The sequence below is a fragment of the Dendronephthya gigantea genome, unplaced genomic scaffold (genome assembly GCF_004324835.1).
Source record: "Dendronephthya gigantea isolate DGI-Jeju-01 unplaced genomic scaffold, DenGig_1.0 000013F, whole genome shotgun sequence".
NCBI classification, from domain to species: Eukaryota; Metazoa; Cnidaria; class Anthozoa; order Malacalcyonacea; family Nephtheidae; genus Dendronephthya; species Dendronephthya gigantea.
The window spans coordinates 2,609,501-2,628,905 of NW_021163023.1; the positions used below are offsets into that span (position 1 = coordinate 2,609,501).

Consider the following 19,405-nt stretch of genomic DNA (forward strand, 5'->3'; position numbering starts at 1 on the left):
TCGCTATCGTTGTTCACGTTTGACGGAGAATTTCCCATCCTTTCTTTATGCTTTTACCACGAATAACATTTACAGGAACTCCATTTTGATTCTAACAAACAGCTCCCCCCCCCTGGAAATCCACGGCGCTTCTTCCCTGGTGGATTTTCTATCTATGGGTTGAACAAACCCGCTCCGGTGTTCCGGTTACCAGTTTATTAATTAATAACCATAGTCTTTTAAATATACCAACATGTGATGTACCATAGCATTAGTTATACCATCTCACATGACATTAGGCCAATGACTAATATATTTCATTATATACACATTACAACAATTGATTTATGATAAGGAAAACATAAATTTCTCAAAGAATATCTCCCAAAATGGCTCCAAAAGCAAAGAGATTGTTATTCACAAGCATTTAATGCTTTTTCCCCACCATTTCAAGCATTGCATTAGCCAGGCAACATTCACAAAGTCAGACAGAAAGTCAAATCCAATTTCCATCTATTCACATTTTATTGTTTTAATAAATTAGTTTAATTCACATTTTATTGTTTTATTAGTGCAGTGAGGAGATGGATTTGGATGCTTTGCAAATTTTTCCAGCCATATAGAAATATGCACAACTAAATACAATATTATATAGTTTACAATGTACAATATTTAAAAGTTATCATCGCTGTCATTCAAACTTTCGCCATCTTGTGATCCACTTCCTGCATTACGGATATCATCCACATCGTCATCATCATCGATAATATCCTCATCATCATCATCATCCACTCCAATATCACTATCACCGGATGACAATGAACTATCACCCTGGAGGAAATACAGTGAAATTGTTTATGGAATTTATAAAGGATGTAGTGAGATAGATTAAAGAAATTGTTTCTCAACAACTTATCTATAAGTGCATGTGATATTTGTAATCTTTGATTGGGAATATGAAATCTGAGAGAATAAACAAAAAATGATCATCACTATGTACGATACCTCGTCAGACATGTCTCCGCCACCCATGGATCCAACCACACGAGGCCCATCTGAAATGGAAAATCATATTCATATTTTAATCAGGAAGCATTTGAGGCTAATGTCAGAGATCTGCAAATAATCTGTGGATCTCAACATCAGAAAAGCATATATTATGATGATTTGTAACCATATCTTGTCTCAAGACCTTCCTGTCCCCACCTGATTTAGCCCCAGGGGGCCGTCTTCCATTTGTATCAATCAAAACTTCATCATCCTCTTCATCATTGTCATCATCATCATCGGCCACAAAGTCATCCAAACTGTTGAAATTATCCGACTGTAAAGATTTCTTCTCCTCGCTACGAATTTTCTCTTGTATTTCACGCAAGTTTGCCTCAGTTTCCTACAGCAATGTGTTAACACACTAGAGTTAGAGCAGTATTAAGTGCCCCTCTTTACAGGTATCCCTTCCAACCCCTCCATCACCCTCAGGAGTAACCTGAATAGTCCAATCCCTTGCTTCAATTGTCCATACACAGTACAAGGCAAGCTTGTTGTTCAAATAATTCTGACCTCAAATTTATTCTGTTCTGTTCGATTGACTTCCTCCAGTAAATGTTCAAGGTACGCCAGATTGCGATACTTCTCCATGTAAACCTATATACAACACACCATTAATTTTCATCAAATCACCAACAACCAGTATTCTAAGAAAGATAACCAAATATTCCACCTCACCTCATATATACTCTTTAATTCCACTTCCAATTTTTCATATTCATCCATAAATGCTGGTCTAAAATACATGCAAAAGTATTAAAGTATTGAATAACCTTGCAAGCCTTTCTTACAAGAATCAAAGCTATGGCCCTGGGGTTCTAATGCAGAAGATTAGGATATGTATTACCTCACACTTTCTAAGCTCTTCAATCGCTTTTGGTTTCTCTCCAATTCTGCTTTTTTCTTTTCAATTTTTGTCTCAAGATTTGCCTCGTCTGAAGCGATGTTATCCAGCATGTGGTTTGTCTTCTTTATCTCATCCTATGCAAAAGAAGGACTGTCAACAAAATCTCATTCAAATCAGGAAAAGATCATCCAATAAAATACCTTAACATTCACAATGCTACTGCTTATTCCACTCTCCAATTCATTCAATTCCAGTGGTTTGGAAATGGCAATCGATCTCATTTCCTTTCAAAGAAAAAATACTTATCAGCTAGAGGATGATTGTGGATTAGAATTAACTTTTTTGGACCATTGAGTCTGGTTTGTGGGCTGTCCAGTACTGTAAATGTACAATCTAAGAATTCTAATATTGTTCTTACCCTTAGATCAACTTCACGTCCCAGGAGATCATGAAGACTGGCACCTTTCATTGTTATTTCAGATGCAAGTGTTCTGCATTGCTTCAAATCACTGATCTAAAAATTATGCAAAGTTAGTGTTTCATATTCTCACACATGAGATATCTTTAAATTAATTTGATGCAATTGTGTGCTAAATAAGTTGGATAAAGGTAATCCTTACTGACCCTTGATGATATATCAAATGAAATTTGGTTGACATTCGAATCTGAATCTGAGTCCTAATAGGAGATGAAACAAAATTATTTTACTTATGCACCAGGTGAGGACTGGTTGATGGGGCAATTCAAAGGAGAATAAAGGGTAAAAAGCATGAGACAAGATGAGCTATAAGTAATGAGGGAATAAATAAAGAAAGAGAGGGTAGGAAATGAAGAGAATGCGCTATGAGAGAGGTAAGGGATGAAGGTGAAGTTGGTACCTACCTCTGTTACATTTGTCTTCATTGCATCGTATAAAACTGAAGTGACTTTTAGGAGCTCTTTGACTGCATAGCCATCAGCACCATATAAACGCTTTGTGTTTAGTTTGATATGTGCTTTGGTTGCCTGGTGGGAAACATGAAATCATAATATCAATAGTGTAAGAAATATACTGAGCTTATGAACCTTCAAATAATTTATTACTTACCATAAATTGGGCAACAGACTTGATAAAGATCACTCTGTCTTGTTCTGTATCAATATCAGTTGGTAAATCAGCATTTGGGTCATACCTATGATTTTAAAAATACCATAAGACACCATGCACTTCATATTCTGCAAACCAGGGTTTAATAAAGTTTCCAGTGTACAAATTCTGTGTAAGATTTCATATTATTGGGCAATTTGAAAGCTTCTCTCGTCAGCCACTAGTTTTCACAGGAACAGGATGTTATTTACCTTTTAACCAGCCATACCAAGACCTCCGCAACCAAGGAGAAATTTGGTGATCGAAAATTTTCCATTGAAATAAGCCTTGAGTAGCCCAATGCTCTCATCATCTCAGTAAAATCTAAACAGACAAAATTGCTAATTTTACTGCAAATTAAAAGGCACTTGTACTGATAAAAGCATGGATTAATTGACTAAAAACTTTGCAGAAATAATTATATATTGTTGTTTCATGCTAAAATATTAAAATGTTTAGGTTATTTTATAATAAAGTTATTTAAAAAAGTTATTTAACAAGTTATTGTTAAGAAATTGTCACATTTTAGGGATTTTTACATCATTTGTTCCCAAGGAAATAAAGTGTAGAAGCATATCTCAGGTAAAGCATAAATATTTATTTTATTAATACGTACAAAATCCTAACAACCAATGTACAAAAATTAAGAGTGGTTAACATATTAAATCTGGACATAGAAATAAAAATTTAGGTTTGCTCTAAGCTAGAATTGAAGCTAGACTTACTTCGCAAGTCCCTATAAGACATTTTAGTTGAAAACTGTATCTTTCACAGCCAATTTTCGGAGTAAGTTTTAGAGATAGAATTTACCAAATTTATATATTTCTCGATTATTTCCCACTACGCATGACCCGTGTCCTCGTCCGCTGAACCTCGTTTGTTTACGTTTCCCTGGCAACCGCGGCTCACCTTACATTTTGTAAACAAAACATCCTCGACGATTTGTTGTTGTTTATATTTTAATTGTGACTAATCATGGCTGTAAACAACGCTGATGATAGTTTCGGAGATTCTTCAGTGAATCCATACGAAGCAACGAGATTATCGTTGTTTGATATCAATATGGAGAAAGCAAGAGCTATGAATAAAGTACATAAAATTACTTTTCGTTTTTTTTGAGATTCATTTTACTCTGTTGATCGCAAAATATAGCTTTGAAAAGATATATATTCAAATGGTGTACCCTTTTCTTTCACTAGAAGCATCTAATACATCGTGTTATATTTGTTGCCAAGATACGCCCTGCTGTATCTGAAAGACGGGAAATTGGAGGTGGGTGCAGGGTGATGACCTGTGATCTGGGGGTGAAGACGTATGCATATCTCACCTCAAGGCCATAACAGATCGTCACTTGTTTCTTACCAACTATAATGACATGCCATGATTGCATATCCCCTTTGGTTTTGCCAGAGTTGGACATATTAATATGATATCATACACCAGCCGCTGTTAAAATGATACCATGTCATTAGGTGGTTGTAAGCAAATTATGACCACTATAACATGGGATATTTACCATATCAGCATCTCCTACCATTGGTTTAGGTCATTATGAAAGACTTTTCAAACACCTTCATTCTCAGATTCAAGGAGAGACATTTACTGGACTGCTGCTAATCTACCCATCACATATCGTCCATATTGTTGAGGTTCCCAGTTTAAATTTTGTGGCTGCATGTATTTGAAAAATATACTGAGAGTTAACTATACCTGTTCCTTAATAATCTCTTAGTTTATTTCAAGCTGTGAATATTTGATTCCATAGACATCAACCAATATACTACAAGAAGTAATAAAAAGTTTGGAAAATACAGAAAATAACAAAGAGTAGGTTGGACAAAATACTAAAGCACACAAGGAAATTGAAAATCTTATAAATTAGTAATATTCCAAGCTGTTGTTTATACTAAGGTTTAAAGTTTTTTTATTTTAACAGTGGACTTGTTCACCAAATAAAGATTTTAGTTTATTCCCACGATGTATCCTTTAAAATATACTTGTTTTCTCCCATTTGAGGATTCTCCTGTTTGAGGCTTTGATCACAACAGTCATTTATTTTGCAAGGACACATCCTTGACACTACTGACTATGCAGATTCCAACTAGGCTTTTCACCCAATGGAGTTTTCGTGTGTTGAGTATCCCAACAACAAGAATGGAGAGCTATGATGCTTCACAACCATGTGAAACTGTTGTAAGTTAACATCAAACAATCAATAAACTGCATCATATCACAGTTTGGTAACATATATTTTGTTATATATAGGTATCTGAAGCAATTGTGCTTATGTTAAAACTAGGTCAATACCTGGCCAAAATACCAAAGGTATATTATATATTAAAAAAGTTGAAAATTATGATTGAGAAAGGAATGTTCAATGTTTAAGTGTTTCCAGTCAACCAACTTACTAAATTAGAAATCTTGCATTTAAGGTAAATCTCAAAGCAGCTATGGATCAACTACATGAAAAGGTGCCAGATTTACTATTACCACAAGGTAAAAAGAAAATTTGTTTTCCTAAACACATGATCAATTGTGTTTTAATCCTGCACTAGGATGCAAAGTGTTTTTAGATCTGTTACAGGGCATATGGTATCTTTTGATATTGAAAGTAACCACTTATTTTTTTCAGACATGATTGATTTTTTCTGTGAGTGTAATGATTTGTGTTCACCAAAACAATACCTGGACCATTATGGGAAACCATTTGAAATTGTCTTGGATGGTGGTAAGAAACAAATTATACCTTTGCGCTCCTCAGAATGTTTTAAAATTGTTCAAACTTGTCTTATTCTTCTCTCCAATTACATTTCAGAGCTTGTATGGCCAATACCAAGTTATCTTTTACCACTAAGTTAGCATGAGCTGTCTACAACAACATTTTGTACTATAGAGACTTTGTAAATACATTTAAATACTAAAATTGTTATATCAATTGTTAAGAAAATTGCAAATAATAACTGCACCAATATTTAGCTTTGGTGCAATTATTCTGGAATATTAATTAGTATGGTACTTATTGTTGCTATGGCGACCAAACGTGTACTAACCACCCTCGAAAAGAATCGTGGTATAGCAATGGCGACTCGGTTTTCTTCAAAAAAATGTCAAATTTTGACTTCAAAGCTGTTTCTTGTAGCGGTTCTTCGCCCCCGAAAGTCGCTTTTCACACCTGTTCGTTAGTACAAAACAAGTTCTATATTTTTGGCGGGTTAGATGACAAGAAATCCGTACAAAACAGGGTATATTGCTACGATCCTTTATGCAATGAGTGGAAAGAAATAACCCGAACTGACAATGATTTCGCGCAGAAAAGCCACTCGAAATCGCGACATTTTGGTGGAGTCCAGATACATGAAGCGCCTAAACTTAGTCACCACACAGCTAATGTAATAAACGAGTGTTGTATCGTATTTATTGGTGGTTGGACGGGCCACAAGAGAAGTTCTGATGCATATTATTATGACACTGTTGACAATACCTGGTTCCAAATACAAGTGCAAGGGGACATACCAGCAGGACTCAGTTCTCATACAGCCACCCAGATCTCAGACAATGAACTGCTGGTAATTGGTCGGGAGGGTGGGATCAGGACACAGCGGCGGTCTGGTGATGCATTCTACTTCAATGTAAAAACAGGTGCGTACAAAGAAGCTCACCTCCATGTGTCATCGAGATCAGGTCATACTGCAAATCTGGTTAAAACACATCTTGGGAAAAGTTATGTATTATTTGTACAAGGTGGTCGGAAAGGAGATGAATACCAACTCATTGGCAGCTGGAACAAAAAGCCAGGACAACAACCTGTGCTTGACAATGATAAAATAACTAGTTTTCTTTCAAAATGGAAGGCTTGCGAGAAACCTTCTGGGAGGCAACATTGTGTTTCAGTTGAGCTAAGCGATAGGTTTTTGTTACTTTTTGGAGGCGAGACATGGGCGGGGGTTAGGAATAATGTCACAAATGAGATCTACATACTAGACTGTTGTAAGATGAAGTGGTATAGTCCTTTAGAGGTAGGTAAGGGAATACCATGTCTTACTGGTCATACCATGGGTATGGTGAATGACAAAGTGTTTGTCTTTGGTGGGTTACTAGATGGTAAGTGTACAGACAATGTCTGGATGGTGGATTTGTAAAGGGTTGGGATACCAGATGCAACCCAATGCATTGTAAATGTATGTAACCATGCACTGATACAAATAGACAAATTTGTTTAAATACAATAGTTTAATACAATAAAAAAACCACAGTATATTGGATTTACATGTTATATATACAACAAATAAAAATTATTAGAATATTTATCTAGCTATAAATAATATGTATGTTTTGCTGAATAATATATTTACAATGTACATTAATATGTTCAGTTTATGAAAGTTTTCTTCCGTCATCTCCTTGTTCGAGAGAAATGAGTCACGCTGGTTTTTGGACGCATAGCTAAGAGCAAGAGGTGAGTTGGTTAATAAATATTCGTCACATATCTCACTTAGAGGTTCTGTCAAATACACTCCAACTGCAGTTGTCAATAATGAAAAGTAGGTCTAAATTTGAACTAAAATGTGTTATTTTGTATTCTTGTTTATTATAAACTAAAAAATGCTCACCTTGATCAACTTCTTTATTTTTCTTTTCTTCCTGAAAATCTTGAAAATCTCTCTTGTCATTCACCAAAGCCACTTCCTGACTCTCAAAAAATCCGCCACCACTTTCAAAAACACAGATTTTTTGTCATATTTTTGCAAAAAAAAGTTTCTTTTTGTTAGTGAAAAATCAAGGCCTCCAATGCCCTCCACCTTTGTTTTTTGTCAGTAGAATGCCAAGGCTTTACTTTGCAATAAATACCCTATGTATTCTGCTGAGTCTCAGTTACATTTTAATGCATAAAATTGTGTAAAAAGCCAGGGCAAGAAAGAATAAGAAGATTCCAAAGTTTATGTTAAACAACCCCTTACTTGATAACAAAAGACTTCTCCTTTCTTCTGATAGTTTCATCATCTGTGAACAGGATAGCAGCATGCGGCACTGGGATATTCATGTTTGGTAGAATGCCTCTGGATCCTGTTGGTACTTGAGGAAGAATACCATTGAACACCAGCAAGTCATCAACAAGAATCTGAGAAAATAATTTAAAATCATCCAAATGCAGGCAAATGTTACGCGAAAGTTTGAATGGATTTTTCTGACTGCTGTTCCGCAAACCTCAGTTGAAATGGCTGTTGTAAGAAACTCAACATTTGATAAAAAATATTGATCATATTTACCGAAAATTGTCGAACTCCACGAATTGGTGTTTTGCGATAATTCCAGAGTTTGATCATTGATATTGTGGTCGGCTGGTCGAATACCACGTATAATAAGTTAGTCTGAAAAAAACGCGAATTGGAATCAGAGATTTATATAAGCATATGCTTCATATAGTGAAAACATCTTAGTATATTCTGTTGGTTAGATATTAGAGCTTTCCCTGGGAAGTTCTTCAATCTTACCATTCCTGGAAAGACAGGAGCCAACCACATGTGTCTGCCATCGTCAGTGTCATTGATTCCGTCGATTAATTTTGCTGGTGTTCTCACATCATCCTTTACTCCTTCTAACACATTGACACTGTCAGGGTATGCTGTGACATCTGGCTGTGAGTTAAGGAAATACTGTGTGGTGATGGTCATATCATAGTATATGGTGATATAATAGTATGGTGATGGTGGTATCATAGTACGGTGATGGTCATATCATGGTATGGTGATGGTGGTATCATGGTATTTGTGATACCAGGGGTTTGGTATCACCATCATCGTTAGGTGTTGGTCATATCATGGTTTGGTAAAGGTGACATTGTGTTGTGATGGTGACCTTATAGTATTGTGATGGTATAATATCATAGTATGGTGACAGTGATAGTAAGTTCCTGGTATTGGTAGCAATGGTAATGGGTATCCCAGAGCATGAGCAAAACTTCATTCAAACAAACGAATATCATTAAACAAAGGATACTCTTCTGACTTAGTTCAATAAGTTTCCCATCTTCATCAAAAAACTGCAAGCCATTGAGGCCAAGATAATATGGATCACCCCATGATCCGAACAGCTGGAACTGAAACACGACTAAAAATATTCATTAAGGAAGAAATCTTTGCAGGAAAGTAGTTTATTCACCCAAGTCAAAACCATTAAACATTACAATTAGAAAACTTGTCGAGTGAATGGTCTTCATTCAAGGACGCAAGAATTCTTTTTGTTGAATCTTGCGAAAAAATGTTTGATAAATTAATCCATACAAAGGATACAGCCACAAGGTTTAACTGTAAGTTCACAGTCGCCTTTGTTTTGACTAAACAGAAGAGATGAATGACGAGAGGTATATAAATTGCATTCATTCTCAGGATAGTTATTGTATATCGTTTAGTTTTCATGCTTACGTTGGTGTATAAACTTGTTTTATTTCAGGTTTCCTCGGCGACTTTACGAATGAGATCTCTTGACCAAAATCAAAGTTGCAATGACCAGGACCTAGAAATACAAATAAAACACAGCCGCTCGGTCAAAACATACTGTATGTTCATCCAGGAACTGACAGAAACCTTCGAATGAACTGACGGGTAAAATAATCTACAGCTAGATTTAAAATAGTTTTGCTAAAGGACCAAGTGAAATTCGTGATTTCTGCAAATTTCCATGGGCGAACTGACACAAGAAAATTTCATGAATATCCATCTAAATAAAAACATTTTTCTTTCAAACCTTTTCTGACTAAAATTCCTTCTTTGTTTCCGAGTTTTCGCCCATCAAGTTTCACATATATTCTTTTAACCTTTTCAACGAAAATGAAGTGAAAATTTCTATCAAATTCCCACATAAAAATTTCAGCCTCTGGAGATCAGTCATAAGTACAAAAGGAACCATTATATCAGCACTCCAACCCATCAAAGGCTTCCAATGATGATATTATTGATAAGGTACTCATACTCACCCCTCTATAAGTGCTCTCAGGCGATTTATTGTAGTTCCACACACGCAGTCCAGTGATCTCCATTGGTTGTTTTAAACTGACTGTAAGAAGATGATTTTCCCCAAGAACGAATGGAATCAGCCACATGTGTTCGTCTGACATCGTCACGTTAACACCATCCAATAACCTTAAAAAATACAGAATGATTACCGTCAGAGGGTGGTTGACTTGTGAAAGAAAGCAAATAAATGCATGAATATAGGTTTGAATATTACTTGTCTAATGTCCGATCATCATCTTCATATTCTGGTAAATCATTGAGATCCTTTGGACACGCCTTGAACAAAATATACAAGATAGGATATATTGGATTGAATAAGAAAGGTTTGGGGGCATTCCTTATCAGGTCTGGGTCGAGCTAGTTCATCTGCATGCTACCTAGCAACTCTCTTTTATCGACAAGCGTACCTGGAGCATATCTAATGTGATATCAATGATCTCGCCTTGGCTACCAAGAATTTGTAGTCCTGACAGACCAAGGTAATATATATCACCCCACGTCTCGACCAGGTTTAACTCCAGGACTAAAACATAATGTCATATGTAGGAATGCTTACAATTAAAATATTTACACTAGAAGATGTATCAAGTATAGTGTATGTTAAGTGTATAGACTATAGTGTTGTTACCTTGTCCAAAAACGTTCCCGCTACCCTCGTCGACGAATCCATCAGTAAAGTCTTCTGAAATGAATCAAAATATCTTATATCACACGTAAGGTTTTGCAAATTCTCCATTTTTAACATGTACTGCATACCTTCAATAACTTTATTTGGATACGTGGCTTCCAACGTTGGCTTTCTCCGTTCTTTGGGGCAGGTAAATGGCCTTTCTAACGATTCCTAGAAGATCATGCGATGAGTAGAGTAAAATTCAGCATTAGGATCAAGTGATTTAGCTGTAGGACTCGTTCTTTCCAACAGGTAGGTAAACAAAGACACTCGTGTCTCGAGGCATAAAAGAACGAGCGGTTAAGATTGGATCTAGCTTCATATGGTTAGAAGGATGAAGGATCAGAAGACATGGATCTTCTTTTGCGTGGTATAAAGGATTCAACAATCACAACGATTCCTTACCATCTCAGCACCAGTGTCAGCGGTCACGGGTCGTCTGAAGTTATTACTTGTCTGTAAGAAATCCTCGTCATCGTCAATGTCTGGTTCGTACGTCTGATCATTGGCAGCCATTGCTTCAAGAATCTCTTCATTTACTGTAAACAGGATCGTCTGAAATAGAAGAATATATTCACGATGTTAACAACAACGGCGATGGACAAGAATCAAGAGACCCAGCTTCTATATTCAGCCTCCCGTTTCGCGAGAAAGGTCATATATATTCTTCACGTACATCTCCGAACGTCTCCGATGATCCAAGCTCTCCACTCGCTCTAAAGAAATAGAAACACACCAATGATAAGAATGAGTAGGAACAGTCAAAACACATCAATTAATCCATAATGACAAACCTCGCCATCTCTCCTCGAAAGATCAAATTGTCATCTAGAAAAATCTCGACATCTTTGACACCACGAAATGAATGGATTCTGGATTTATTGTAGTTCTGAAACGAAACATTTCAGCGATATTACTCCGGACTCTGCCTGCGAAATATATCGATTTCACCTGTACCGAAGTAACCTCGTGAGTGAGTTCTCGTTAAATTAGATTAACTTACCCATATTCGTATCATAGCCAATGTTGAGGAATCTTTGAAATCCATAGTAATAAGATGATTTCTTCCCTCAGTGAATGGAGCCAACCACAGGTGCATGTCATCCCTACGTAAATAGCTTGGTTAATTCTCAAGAGAAAAATACTTCCATATTAAATTGTAGCACGGAGACAATGCCAAGGAAGCCCCCCGTCCATCCCTTCGCCCGGCACCCCCTTATTCAGATAACCCCCTTGAACACTTTTATCCCTCCTTTCCAATGCCCCTCCACTCTGCCTGCTTCTTTAACCCTTGTGTCCCTGTCTTTCCCCTAAAGGCCCTGTTCTTCCCCCACAATACCCCTCCCTTCATTATAAGACCCACTACAATCCTAATGTTCCATCGTTACCTGGTAAAATACACTCCATCAATCAGGTTCGACACAACTCGTGGATCCTTGCTGTATTCCGGAAGAATGTTGATGTCTGAAGGATCGGCGGTTATCTACAACGAGATACTTCATGTTAACACGAGAGAACCACAAATTGCGCATCACTGGTAAAAGCAAAGCTCGATCACCTTCGAAATTTGCACAGGTTTACCAGAGCTGCTGAACACCTCAATACCGTTCAAACCCACATAAAGTATTGATCTCCCCAGGTTGTGAGAATGTTTATGACAAGACGTCGACCCGTTGGCAGCTCAGGAATGATGAAATCATCCGTCGGACTGAAACAATGGATTGTTCAGAGTGAATAATCATCAAGTACTGCTTGTTAGCTAGCGCAGTACAGCACACGAGTCAAGAGAAGACCGTTTGAATTATTCATTTATTTATCTGTTCAAATCTACATCGTTTCACCTGGAGTTTTCATTCTCATCTTCACTTTGTCTAAGTATATCATCGAGGGCATCTCCTATGAAAAGATGTGTTTCATATAAGCATTACTACAAGAGATCAACTCACAATATCTCTCATGCACACACAGATGGAGTGTCCCAGCCAGCCAGCAATCAAACTATTTTCTCTCGTGTTCCCTACCTTGACGATCGATTTCAATTTTATTCGAAGGCGTTATCCTTCCTTGGTGACAGCGTCTGAACTGCGAGAGAGAGTTGAGAGATTCCTCCAGCCATTTTTCTTGTTCAACAGGATTCTCTTCAGGTGATGATGCATCCCCAACACTGGAAGGTAGTTAAGTATAGCCATTAGTGCGTTGCAGGGCTACGTAAGATGACCAACTACATAGAAATAAGCAAACTAATAGAGGGAAAAAACAACTCCACTCTTCAATGACATACTTTTGTCTTCAAGTACAGAACTATTTAGTGTGGTGCTCAGTAGAACAGTAAATATATTCAGAGACTTGCAATGGTAACTCCAGCTTGAGCTAATGTTTCTTATCCAGAGTCCGCCAATACAGTTGGTACGGAATGTGTGTATTAAAGTCGCCCTTTCCACCACAGAGCAATGCTAGTGTCTTGATAAATAACCTTTTCACAAAGCAATCGTACAACTGTTTTTTATCTTACCATAGTTTTGTTAGTTGTTCGTGTAATTCCAAGGGTTCTTGTGTTTGTTCCACACTGCGTCTGCCGCTTTCAGGACGAGGAGTTGTTCTTCTTGAGCTCTTTGAACTGTCAGGAGTCTGGTTTCGACTGCTCCGTCGTCCACTCGTCGGCCTTGAACGAGTCCTGGGTTGCTCCAACAGGCTAAGATCGTCTGCAATCCCGGATTCCAGGTCTTTTCTTTTATCTGCCAAAGAAAATATGGATTCACGATACGATATCTCACTGAAGAATGTTTTTGATGATTGAATGTATTCGTACCATTTTCTGGTTGATCTAACCAGTTTACAGGAGTATGTGGATGAGTGGATTGAACACGACTTGAGGAAGATCTAGCAGAAGAAATGAAGCATTGTTTATTATGCCACAAAAGTATCGATTTCATACACTATATGTATACCGTTTATCCTTCATTTCGTCCAACCAAGGTGGTTTCTTTGGAAATTTAAAGGTTTCCGTCCTATAATGACGTAAACAGTCATCCGTGAGTCTATAAGATTCATTAAATGGAATTGAATGGTTGAGAAAACGAGGGATTGGAAACATACAATGGGAAATCAATCTGGGAGAAAAATATTTCCTTCAAGGTAGACAATTGTCCTACAGAGAGGTCATATAGTTGATTTAATATGGAAAAGATTTACTTCAAGAGTTGTTCCGCGTGTGAAATTTCATCTTTATCCTCCATGGCAATCTCACGAGATCCACTATTGAAAGAAATAAATATATTTATAGCCATAGTAAGTTGGACAGAGATTGTGGAAAGATACAAGACATTTTGTCAGGTTAGGTTTCTTACTCTGATTGTAAAATTGGTTTTGGTCCTTTGTTTCGTGAGGGCATTATGATGGATGAATCTATGACAATATCGGGAGATCTAGGTGCATCTTCACCAGGATGAAACGTGGGCGACTCACGATGAACAACCATGTCAGAATCGTGTCCCTGCAACGATACAAGAGTTAACTCGTGCGCAACGCTGGAGGGGTTTCAGTGTTCGACAAAGTCGTGAATCGTACGCACCTCAGTATTTCCTCGATTCTCTCTGGTGGATTTCAAATTAATCTCTTCGGCATAATCGTATATCTGATTGCCACAACCCTAAAAAGATCAAATTCTTTTGACGACAACAATTGAAAGTAATACTACGACGATTAAGTGGTAATTTAAGAAACCTTTCTTAATAGTGTACCTTATCAATGACACCATCCCAGGCCAAACTTCCGCTTGTGAAAATTCTCACTTCCTTAGCCCCAATACTCAAGTCCTACACAACCAAGGTTCATGGTCTTGATAAAAGCAACACTAACAAGAGTAATTCTTACGACACAGGACATTACTTCTATGAAAACAAACCTTCATTTTCTTGTTATAATTCCAAACTTTGATCCTGCTTATGTTGTGCTCCCCAGCCTCCCACTCGCACGGTACTTTAAATGTCAAGGAGATCACTTCCCCCGTTGTGTACGGACACTTCCACATAAATCTGCCATTGGTAGTCTGTTGAAAGCAATAAACAAATTGGGTTTTGAACACTTTGAATAAGGTGTTTGCTTTCTCCTCATATACCAATCAAGTTAACTTTACTAGCCAGATGTAAGGTACCGAATGAACGGCTTATATAACCTTTGTTTTTCCAATGACCAGATTTGATAAAGAGGTTTCGAATCTGTCTTTGTTTGATGAACTGATTTCATTTTTGGGGACATTTATAAGCAAACCATTTTTGTCGAAAAACTGGACCTAACAAGGAAAAAAAAGGATGAATTAACGAGGTCTGCGCTTGTGCTGGGTAAATTCTTTGATTCGTTGTGATGGTTCTCAGATAGAAAATGACACTCACCTCCGTGAGGCCAACATCTGAAGGGTGGCCCCAGTTCGATCGTATTTCTAAAAGCACTTCCAAGAAGTTGTTTTTATCCAATAACGGTGCCTCCCTGATTTCCTGTGAAAATAGGATAATGGTAAAGTCTAATATGGATGGTCATGGTGATTCACATGAGATGGTACATATGGTACATATAGTATGGTATGTGGTATGGTGATTAGTGATTCCATATGGTATGGTTCATATGGGATGGTACATATAGTATGGTATGTGTTATGGTGATTAGTGACACCACATGGTATGGTTCATATGAGATGGGATGGTACATATGGTACATATAGTATGGTCATGGTATAGTACTGGTGCGGGGTACCGTACCCAAAGATCTTCTCTGGATGAGCCAACATCTTCTCTTGGTGACAAAGATTGTGTTGGTGATGATTCTGAAGACCCAAACGCAATTGATGGCTGCACTCTCGTGGCAGCTGAGATACTTTCTGCGGCAGTTGGATCCAACTTCGCTAACAGATCCATCAGCTGTTTCTGTTGACTGCAGGAAAGATTTATTATCAATCCCACGGCCTTTTCCTCAGAGGTGACACGTTTACATAATAACGAGCCTTCACTCTTACCTAGCGTTCATAGTGCGGACTTTCTTCGTAACCATGGCGACCGTTTCATCGCTTATCGGATTGGTCAATTCACTGCCTGTTTTCGATGTATCTATTTTACCGGAATGACCTGTACGCTTTGAAGAATCTCTATAAAATTCTAGGAAACAGGATAATATACGTCAAATTGATTTCAGTTTTTTCAAATTTCTGAATGCTTGCAACCCACCAGCTTGGTTGTTCTCCAATGCAACAGCGTTGAAAACATCCTGAGAACTGTGAACTAAACCAGACTCTTGTTTCTTCCGTGAAGTTTTTGACAACGGCTGCGGTCCACGGGTGTTTGAAGCTATGCAATGAGACAAACGTATTTATTAAATATTGTAAGCAAGTCGCGACAAGCCAACGCCCCAAGCGTTCATACAGCTTTAGTACCTTTAGAAAACGACAGAACAATTGTGTCTTCCTCAGGTTTTATATTCTGACCAATCACAGGTCTGGCTGATCGCAAAGCTTCGTCCGCTGTGTCCTCATATATCACATAACTTCCCCTCAACTGTGGAACATCTTTAAGAACATCTCTTAAGTCAAGGCTTGTATCAGCAGTCTCAATATCCTCTTCTATCTCTTCATGTTCATCATCATCATCTTTGATATCCTCTTCTATCTCATCTTCATCCTCAATGTCCTTGAGAGCAAGAGCATCAAGTGGTTTATCCTCGTCACTTTCGATAAAGGAGTCACACTGTAAAAAAGAACAAATTTGTAAAACCAAATGACAGTATAGATTGATACTTCAGACAAAAACAAAATCACTTTGAATGGAATGCAAATACAGTAAACCATTTTCTATTGTTAAATGCTTTTAGTTTAGCTAAGATATTGTTACAAAGATTGTTAATAGCTTTGTCTTAGATGTAACAATTATTATAACGCACGAACCTCAATGACAGTCTGGATACTCTCTTGTATTCTACTGTCCCTTTCTAAGCTTCTTCTAAGTTTCTACAATGGTCACAAAATAAAACACACCTTATTAACGTAACATTCTCAACACAAGTGTTTTAACAAGATTTAGGCTGCTCTTGATCTGAGGTTCAATTTATGCACTCAGTCTATACTGAAGGTACTCACAGGAACATCATTGAAACTCAAAGACAATTCTTGAACTTCATCATCTTCATCATCGCTATCTCCATCACTCATCTCTGATTCTTCACTCTAATAACCAGTGAAATGCCTTAGTGAGTCCACAAACGCTATTGCTTTAAATAGAAGTATTGGCAAAGTTATGATATCAAATCAAGATTATATGTAGTTCCTTCATACCTCACTGACATCATCTGCTACTTCATCAAAATCTTCACTATAAATTCCTGTTATGTTGCCTAAAGCATTCCCATACAATAGAAAATAACTTCAGAGAAACATTTTATATGAGATGATTTGGACCACTTCAAAGAAAGATGGAAGAGATCCCATACCTGGAACCTTTACTTTCAATTTTTCACCCTGGTCAGTTTTGATTTTGAAACCCATCTATGATGGATAGATTTACCATTAGGTAAGAAACATCAAATTTAAAACAAGCTGAATAAAAATTAAAAGTTTTCAAGATTACAGAAAGAAGTTGAATCTTACTGGTTTCCATTCCTTTCTGGTCAGTTTAGTTGGAGCAGTTTTTGCTCTGTTTTTCTCCCTACAATCAATCAAACACAAATATTAACAAACTGTGTTTAATGTCTATAGTTATTTCACCTATAATTCCTGCAATTAAATTTGAACCTGCTCCTTTTCTCTTGAAGAAATGTCCTTGAATGATTTTTTCATTCTAAATTATGTTTATTTTTTAAACTTACTTTGCATCCTCATTTAACTCAAGCTCACTTGCTAACAATTTTCTGGATGAAGAATGCTCTGAAACAAAACAAATTTCTTTTTATATAAAGTTTTCAGTCATTTTGAATTGAATAAAAAAGATATAATTTCATTTCTCTTAAATAGGAGGTACAACAGCTAGCGTCCAGCCATAATCTGAATTGGAATTGCTTTATGAAAATCTCATGGAGATGAAATGATAATCTGGAGATGCTTCACCCACCGTCTGCTGTCTTGGTTTGTCTTGATGTTGGAAGACTTGGAAACTCTCTGTTTGCGCCATTGATATAAACAGAAAAACCTTGTTCTTTCTTCTCCAGGGCAACCTGCTGTTCATCCTTTGTCTTTAGTCTTTTTAAAAGTCTGTGATCGCAAAATGATTAATATTTAAAATCATTATTCAAAATCCCTCCAAAAATGTAATACAGTGAGTGACAGTAGAATATTTAGCTATAATTTAGCCTGATTTTGTCCAACCAAGCTAATATTTTGATGTTGTGATTGACTGTGAAATGATTGGCACCAAATCCTCAGGCTGGCTATGTCACTAAATACAGTGTTGGTTGCCAGTATACAGTATAACTGTAACTCGTATCCCATGTAAAAATACTTGGCCCATTCTAGCAAAAGTAGGTGCTTTCCTAGATACTTGGCAGGTACCAAAAGGCAGGGAATTTTAGCTTACCGATTCCTCTTTTGCAACAACCACAAGTATTCATCATAAGCAGCTGACGCAATCTCTTTACCTCCACTACGCTGTGAATGTTAAAGAATATTATTACTCAAATATATACCCTGAAAATTAGAGCACTGTTCCAAAATACCAGATATGTACAGTTTCAACTCACCTGATCTGGAATTGATTTTGGAGCATTAGACTTTGGATTTTTGGCTTTTGAGGCCTGTCTATGTGATCCTAGATGCAATATACAATATCATCTTATATTGGTTACTTATTAGAATTTATATAATAGTAATACTATATATAACCAGGTGGTTTCTTCGAAGTTCATTGGTTGCTACTATTGGTACCTATGGTTCATTGGTTCACTACCTTTGCTACCTGGAAGTGATTGCTCATTACCTTTGCTACCTAAAGTTTATTTCTTCAAATACTAACCGAAGGTAATCCTTTTGGGCTTGCCAAGGGTTAGTCAATGTGCATTACCTTTTCTTAATATTAGAGAGAAAATGCTACACCACCGGAGTTTATCATATAAAGCTTTTTAAAATGGCTTTCATCTTGGTACTTTTAGAAATTTCAAGGGCAATTAATCATTATCTTGCAATAATTACAACGCTTGCAACCATTTTTCAAATTCCAAAGAACTTTTAACAAGAAATCCATGACAACAAGTTTATGAACAGAGCTATATACGGTTAATATAGTGCATTCAGTCACATTTAATTCTCAAAGCACGGCATTATCAAATGAGAACCACAATGAATTACTAGGAATAGACATATTACTATAAAATAAACACTGAAAATAATACGGAATAACAACAAACTTCATCGTAATATATGATGCTTCAATTCATGCGATCACGAACTCGTAAAAAACACACATACTTTCCATCATTGGCTTGCAATATTAAAAGCATCTTCAGCTCCTCAAATCTCACAAGGGAACAGCGTTAAAATATTGTGAAACAACAAAATATATCAAATTTAAATTGCATATTTTGCATTTGAATGATTTGATATAAAACCAAAAACAAAGACTGCAGTTGCTGTGGTTTAGTCAGAAGGGACTGAGTACCACAGAAATGTACGGCGACACTGATCTCGATAACACCTGGAGGCCGGCTGAGCAGTGAGCATGTTTTCAACTCCATGCTGTTTGCGCGTTTGTTTG

At 37.0% G+C, this 19,405-nt stretch overlaps 4 protein-coding genes across 4 annotated transcripts; 2 read left to right on the forward strand and 2 right to left on the reverse strand.

The window, feature by feature from the left end:
- Positions 1-250: 250 nt before the first annotated feature.
- LOC114519598 (clusterin-associated protein 1-like) lies at positions 251-3,812 on the reverse strand. Its single transcript, XM_028539759.1, has 13 exons — positions 3,725-3,812; positions 3,212-3,323; positions 2,961-3,045; positions 2,756-2,878; positions 2,498-2,551; positions 2,292-2,387; positions 2,074-2,157; positions 1,874-2,007; positions 1,705-1,762; positions 1,540-1,623; positions 1,186-1,369; positions 985-1,034; positions 251-810 (listed from the first exon to the last, which is right to left on the reverse strand). Exons 1-13 carry the CDS (start codon positions 3,744-3,746, stop codon positions 652-654), a joined length of 1,245 nt encoding a protein of 414 aa, XP_028395560.1. The 5' UTR covers positions 3,747-3,812; the 3' UTR covers positions 251-651.
- Positions 3,813-3,872: 60 nt separating this feature from the next.
- On the forward strand, positions 3,873-5,905 carry LOC114519642 (testis-expressed protein 47-like). The gene is made up of 10 exons (XM_028539805.1): positions 3,873-4,088; positions 4,199-4,271; positions 4,545-4,648; positions 4,765-4,826; positions 4,936-4,978; positions 5,094-5,192; positions 5,265-5,324; positions 5,432-5,495; positions 5,632-5,727; positions 5,815-5,905. Exons 1-10 carry the CDS (start codon positions 3,975-3,977, stop codon positions 5,856-5,858), a joined length of 759 nt encoding a protein of 252 aa, XP_028395606.1. The 5' UTR covers positions 3,873-3,974; the 3' UTR covers positions 5,859-5,905.
- Positions 5,906-6,067: 162 nt separating this feature from the next.
- LOC114519641 (kelch domain-containing protein 9-like) lies at positions 6,068-7,150 on the forward strand. Its single transcript, XM_028539804.1, has one exon. The coding sequence runs from the start codon at positions 6,104-6,106 to the stop codon at positions 7,136-7,138; it is 1,035 nt and encodes a 344-aa protein (XP_028395605.1). The 5' UTR covers positions 6,068-6,103; the 3' UTR covers positions 7,139-7,150.
- A 102-nt stretch (positions 7,151-7,252) lies between these two features.
- On the reverse strand, positions 7,253-19,285 carry LOC114519555 (protein KIAA0556-like). Its single transcript, XM_028539705.1, is given in 47 exon segments — positions 7,253-7,442; positions 7,610-7,710; positions 7,958-8,118; positions 8,267-8,368; positions 8,492-8,631; positions 8,997-9,107; positions 9,290-9,333; positions 9,422-9,512; positions 9,744-9,813; positions 9,973-10,138; positions 10,227-10,288; positions 10,420-10,535; positions 10,641-10,694; positions 10,769-10,853; positions 11,088-11,237; positions 11,359-11,398; positions 11,477-11,571; positions 11,686-11,788; positions 12,071-12,165; positions 12,241-12,303; positions 12,306-12,390; positions 12,524-12,578; positions 12,704-12,846; positions 13,195-13,417; positions 13,492-13,562; positions 13,631-13,720; positions 13,875-13,937; positions 14,030-14,175; positions 14,254-14,331; positions 14,423-14,497; positions 14,587-14,730; positions 14,857-14,973; positions 15,074-15,175; positions 15,437-15,608; positions 15,691-15,829; positions 15,899-16,018; positions 16,105-16,414; positions 16,612-16,674; positions 16,804-16,890; positions 16,999-17,057; positions 17,154-17,208; positions 17,311-17,368; positions 17,529-17,586; positions 17,771-17,910; positions 18,233-18,303; positions 18,396-18,463; positions 19,120-19,285. Coding segments are annotated over 47 exon segments (4,701 nt in total). The 5' UTR covers positions 19,130-19,285; the 3' UTR covers positions 7,253-7,392.
- Positions 19,286-19,405: the final 120 nt, after the last annotated feature.